Source organism: Austrofundulus limnaeus, unplaced genomic scaffold (genome assembly GCF_001266775.1).
Source record: "Austrofundulus limnaeus strain Quisiro unplaced genomic scaffold, Austrofundulus_limnaeus-1.0 Scaffold1, whole genome shotgun sequence".
Taxonomy (NCBI): Eukaryota; Metazoa; Chordata; class Actinopteri; order Cyprinodontiformes; family Rivulidae; genus Austrofundulus; species Austrofundulus limnaeus.
Genome location: NW_013952403.1, coordinates 6,000,887 through 6,005,092, shown reverse-complemented (window position 1 = coordinate 6,005,092; position 4,206 = coordinate 6,000,887). Strand labels below are relative to the sequence as shown.

The following is a 4,206-nucleotide window of genomic DNA, read 5'->3' as shown; positions in this document are numbered from 1 at the left end:
GTCGTTGTACAGTCAAATACACAAAAACAGTAACACAACTAATAATCTCATTTGAACAATGTCTGTATTTCTCACATAAGCATGTTTAAAATTATCTTGTAAAAACTGGCAAAGACAAATATGTTATATGTATATGGACACACAATTTACTATATTCATGACTTTTTTCATCAGCCTTTCACACAGGCTAATATTTTTCTTAAAACATTTTTATTTTCACATTAGCACGCATGAGCTCAACATATATAATGCATGTCTATGTGCAAAATACAAACACACACAGCAACGTCCTAATAACTAGTATTTTAGAGCGGTGTCATAACCTCTACCATGGTTTTTAAAACAGTGAATTAAAACTTACCATGAACAAACATTGGTCTATTCAGTCTTTTTCTGTTATGTTTTATGACTGTGTCTCAACCAAAGCTCCCTTGGCCTCCTCCATCTCACAACTCTTTGATGAGTCTTCCTCTTCATTTCCYTTTACTTTTTCACTTTCTTCTTCTTGTTTCTCCTCTTGGTTCTTCATCTGTTCATTGTCAGCACTTGGTACATCTCCTGCTGCTTCATTTGCTTCCTCTGCTTCCTCTTTCTCTTCTTTTTGATCCCCAGCCTTCTCTTTGTCCCTCCTCTCTTTTTCTATTTTGGAGAGGCTGTGGCAGAGGGACTGAACGTATGTGAACACACACATGGGGTCAGGGTTGTTGCCCATCATGAGCATGTCAGAAACCTCCAGCAGAGGGCAGCAGTCAGCCAGGGACCTGATGGAGGAACGGGCAATGGAAAAAAGCTCAGGAGACATAAATATGAACAAAGGATGCAGATTTAACAATGTCATTAGTATAAGCAACTAACATTGTGTGGCTATTGTTCCCAATACATCCCWTTATCTCATCTCATCTCATCTCATTTTATTTTATTTCATACAATCTAATCTCATCCATTTCAATATTTCATCTTGTCCTATTCCATCTCATCCCATTTAAATTTAATTTAATTTCATGTCACTTCATTATTTTTAAATTTTATCTCATTTTACCAAATCCTATCTCAGCTCCATTTCATCTAATCTCATTTCATTTATTCTAAGTTCATTTCATTTATTCTCATCCCATCATTCTACCCTGTCATATCTCATTTCATTCTTTTTATCTCATTGTCCTTTTAATCTTATCTTACCCCATCTTATTTCCATCAGCTCATTGTTTCATCTAATTTAATTCCATCTCTTCATTTAATCTCATTCTATTTATTTTAATCCCATTTAATTTGTTCTCATCCTRTCATTCTAACCCATATCACCTCATTTTATTCTTCTCCTCATCCCATCCCATCTCATTTTTTTTCTTTTCCATCTTATTCTGTAATTTGATTCCATTTCATTTGACCCTATTTCATTCTATCTCATCTTATCTCATTAAAATCTATCAATTTCATTGTATCCCATCTCATCCCGGTTAACCAATTATATCTGAGTATCTTTAAACCTATTTATTTTGTCATTATCGAGTTTAAGGACAACAAATTCCGTACTCTGCAGTTTGGAAAGCCAACGTGAAGTTTTTCTCCCTCTCCTCTGGTTTCAGTRAGCTGTAGTCAAAAGCATCTGGGAAAAAACGATGGATAAGAGCACAGAATGCCAGCCCATTGCTCCAAGACGAKGAAAAGTTTTCTATGTTGACACCCTGCAAATATTAAAAGACAGCAGGTCTTTTTCATTGTTCCTCAGTTCTGGAACGTGGAGAACAAACCAGAACTCCATAGAAAGGTTTCCATGTCCTGAACTCACCTCGTAGTTGCGAGTCTTGTTGTGGCACCACTGGAGCATCTTTTGCTTGATCGAGGCTCCTGTCGCCGGGGCAGCAGACGACCGCTGAATTTTGAAATTGCGAGGAATCGGTGTTCTGAAAGAATGTCGCCAAGTAAARCAGGTGTAAGATTTCCTGAATGATTAACGCTAAAGCATATTTAAGATACTGGTCTGGACTCACTCTGGTGCACCTTGTTGGAACTTGGCTATGATGTCATTTTTAGCTGAGGCTCTAATGGAGCGAGCCGAGGGTCTTGGTCTGGATAAAGAGGAGGGAGGACCACTCTTTCTTTTAGGCTTCAATTGTTTTTCTGGCTCCTTAGTTTTTCCTTTATCTGTCATCTCTGCATGATCCTGTTTTGCTGTTTTTTTCTTCTCCGTTCCTTTTGMCTCTTTGGTTTTTACGTCGTCATTCTTTGCTGCTATTTCACATTTACTCTCCTCTTTTTCCTTCAGCTTTTCTTCTTCTCCCTCTTTTTCACAGCTGTGTGTCTCCTCCGTCTGGCCTTCTTTCTCCTCCTTTTCCTCACCSTGCTTATCGTTTTCTTCTCCTGTCGTCTCAGCTTCCTTCACGTCACCGGCAGCCGATGACCCGTCTTTGTCGTCTTCACCCTGTTCTGCATCACATTCAGCAGACTTCAGGACAATCTGAAGCTCGTCTGTATCTCCAGCATTGGCTGTATCTTGTTCTTTATCTGGCTCGCCTTCCTCTCCAACATCCATTACCCTCTGACCTTCTGCTGTCTCCCCCACGTCCTTACTCTCCGGCAAACTTGGCTCATCTGCCTATRAGAAATGTTAATCAGATTAAAAACATTTTCAAGAACTTTCTACAAACCTAAATGTCATACAGATTTAGTTTTAAATATAGCATTAATACAAGTTATTGAGACTATTTTATTTTGAAAATGATCTCCTCCAGTCATTAACAGTCACACTGTCCCACCGAGGCCACTCAGCAGTGACTCATTATCGAGAATAGTAAACTCTGCTGAGAACGAGCACTCGGCGTGCATTGCCAGCGTTTGAGAGTCTCTCATCAGTCAGGAGTAAAAACAGGTGTAACACAACAGCTGAGGCTAAAAATCACTGATCCAAAACACGACACGTGCTGGGAGTCTGGGACCACAAGTACTCCAGTTTCCTGATTCGATAGTGGATCAGGTCCGTCTTTAAGAGCGGCTCAAACAAATACTTTCATGCTGGAAGTTAACAGGATGAAAAGTAAAATGAAACAAACCTGGTTTTTGTTGGTGGCGTCTGATTGACAGCTTGTTTCTTGAGTGAGGGATTCTTCCATGATCTCCAGATTATTTTACTGATTAAAAGATAGATCAAACCTTTTGATGCCACAGGAATCTTGGTTTTTTTTTAAAGACAAAGACTAAAACRTCACTTGTCCCCTCTCAGGCAACGCTGCTGTGTCTAAGATGTGTTGGCGTTTGTGGGTATCCACCTCCACCCCCCGCTTTGAGAGGATTCCTGCACTTCATTATCTGACCTTTTGAACAACACACGTTCCCAAAAATAGAGCTGTAATGGTGCAGTCTCTGTCCTACTGACCTGACAGCTGCATCTGCTGTGGAAACCACTGAACACTCACAGATGCCTGAACGGTGTCCATTTTACACAAGTGCTACACAGACAGGGTGACCACAAATCTAGCTGGTCAGTCATGTGATACTTATATTTCATTGAAAAATAAGTTAGATTTTGTCAAACTTGCCAAGCCAAAAATAAAAGTTGCTTGGGGGGGAAAAAAAAAAAAAAAAAACTGGAGTATGAGACTTAGTCTGTTGGTTGTGTTATAGGTAATTTAAGGGTTAAGTTAAAATAGGCAAAAACCCATTTAGAACCAACAGGGTCTAATTAGCCTTTAGCTTACACAAAGTTTAGCTTTTTGACCACTGCAACACCCTGACCTTTAGAGATCCTTTGCTACTCTACTCCTTTGATTTGAAAAACGTTTTATAGGAAATTTCACAGGTGCTGAGGGGGATCCTGGTTAAGGCACACACCAAGTTAAAACCTAATGTGACTTTRAGAGACTAGATCACCCAAATATAAATGAGAATTTCCTTCAAGCACTTACACCCATAAAGGTTCTACACAATTCAGATGCCATTTTTCACCATTTTTATTTGACCAACGATAAAAATGGCAGGAGTATCTGCAGGGGAAAGGAAAAATACAAGTTTTGCACAAGCTTTAAAATTCACAGTGCAGCTACATATGACAAGTTGTGAAGCACTAGGAGGATCTTGGGAAGACTTTCTGCTGGTGTCCATGACCAGGTCCATGTTCTTTCAAGTAGTGGATGTTCTGATAGTAGTCCTTGCCCTTCTCATGGCTTTTGCTGAAGGTGGTGTAGGTACCAGGAGGGTACAGACCATACA

General features: G+C 39.6%; 1 protein-coding gene across 1 annotated transcript; it reads right to left on the bottom strand.

Moving 5' to 3' along the window:
- Window positions 1-191: 191 nt before the first annotated feature.
- On the bottom strand, window positions 192-3,277 carry smtnl1 (smoothelin-like 1). The gene is made up of 5 exons (XM_014006936.1): window positions 3,051-3,277; window positions 1,992-2,596; window positions 1,790-1,904; window positions 1,534-1,685; window positions 192-761 (listed from the first exon to the last, which is right to left on the bottom strand). Exons 1-5 carry the CDS (start codon window positions 3,108-3,110, stop codon window positions 404-406), a joined length of 1,290 nt encoding a protein of 429 aa, XP_013862390.1. The 5' UTR covers window positions 3,111-3,277; the 3' UTR covers window positions 192-403.
- Between the last annotated feature and the right edge of the window lie 929 nt (window positions 3,278-4,206).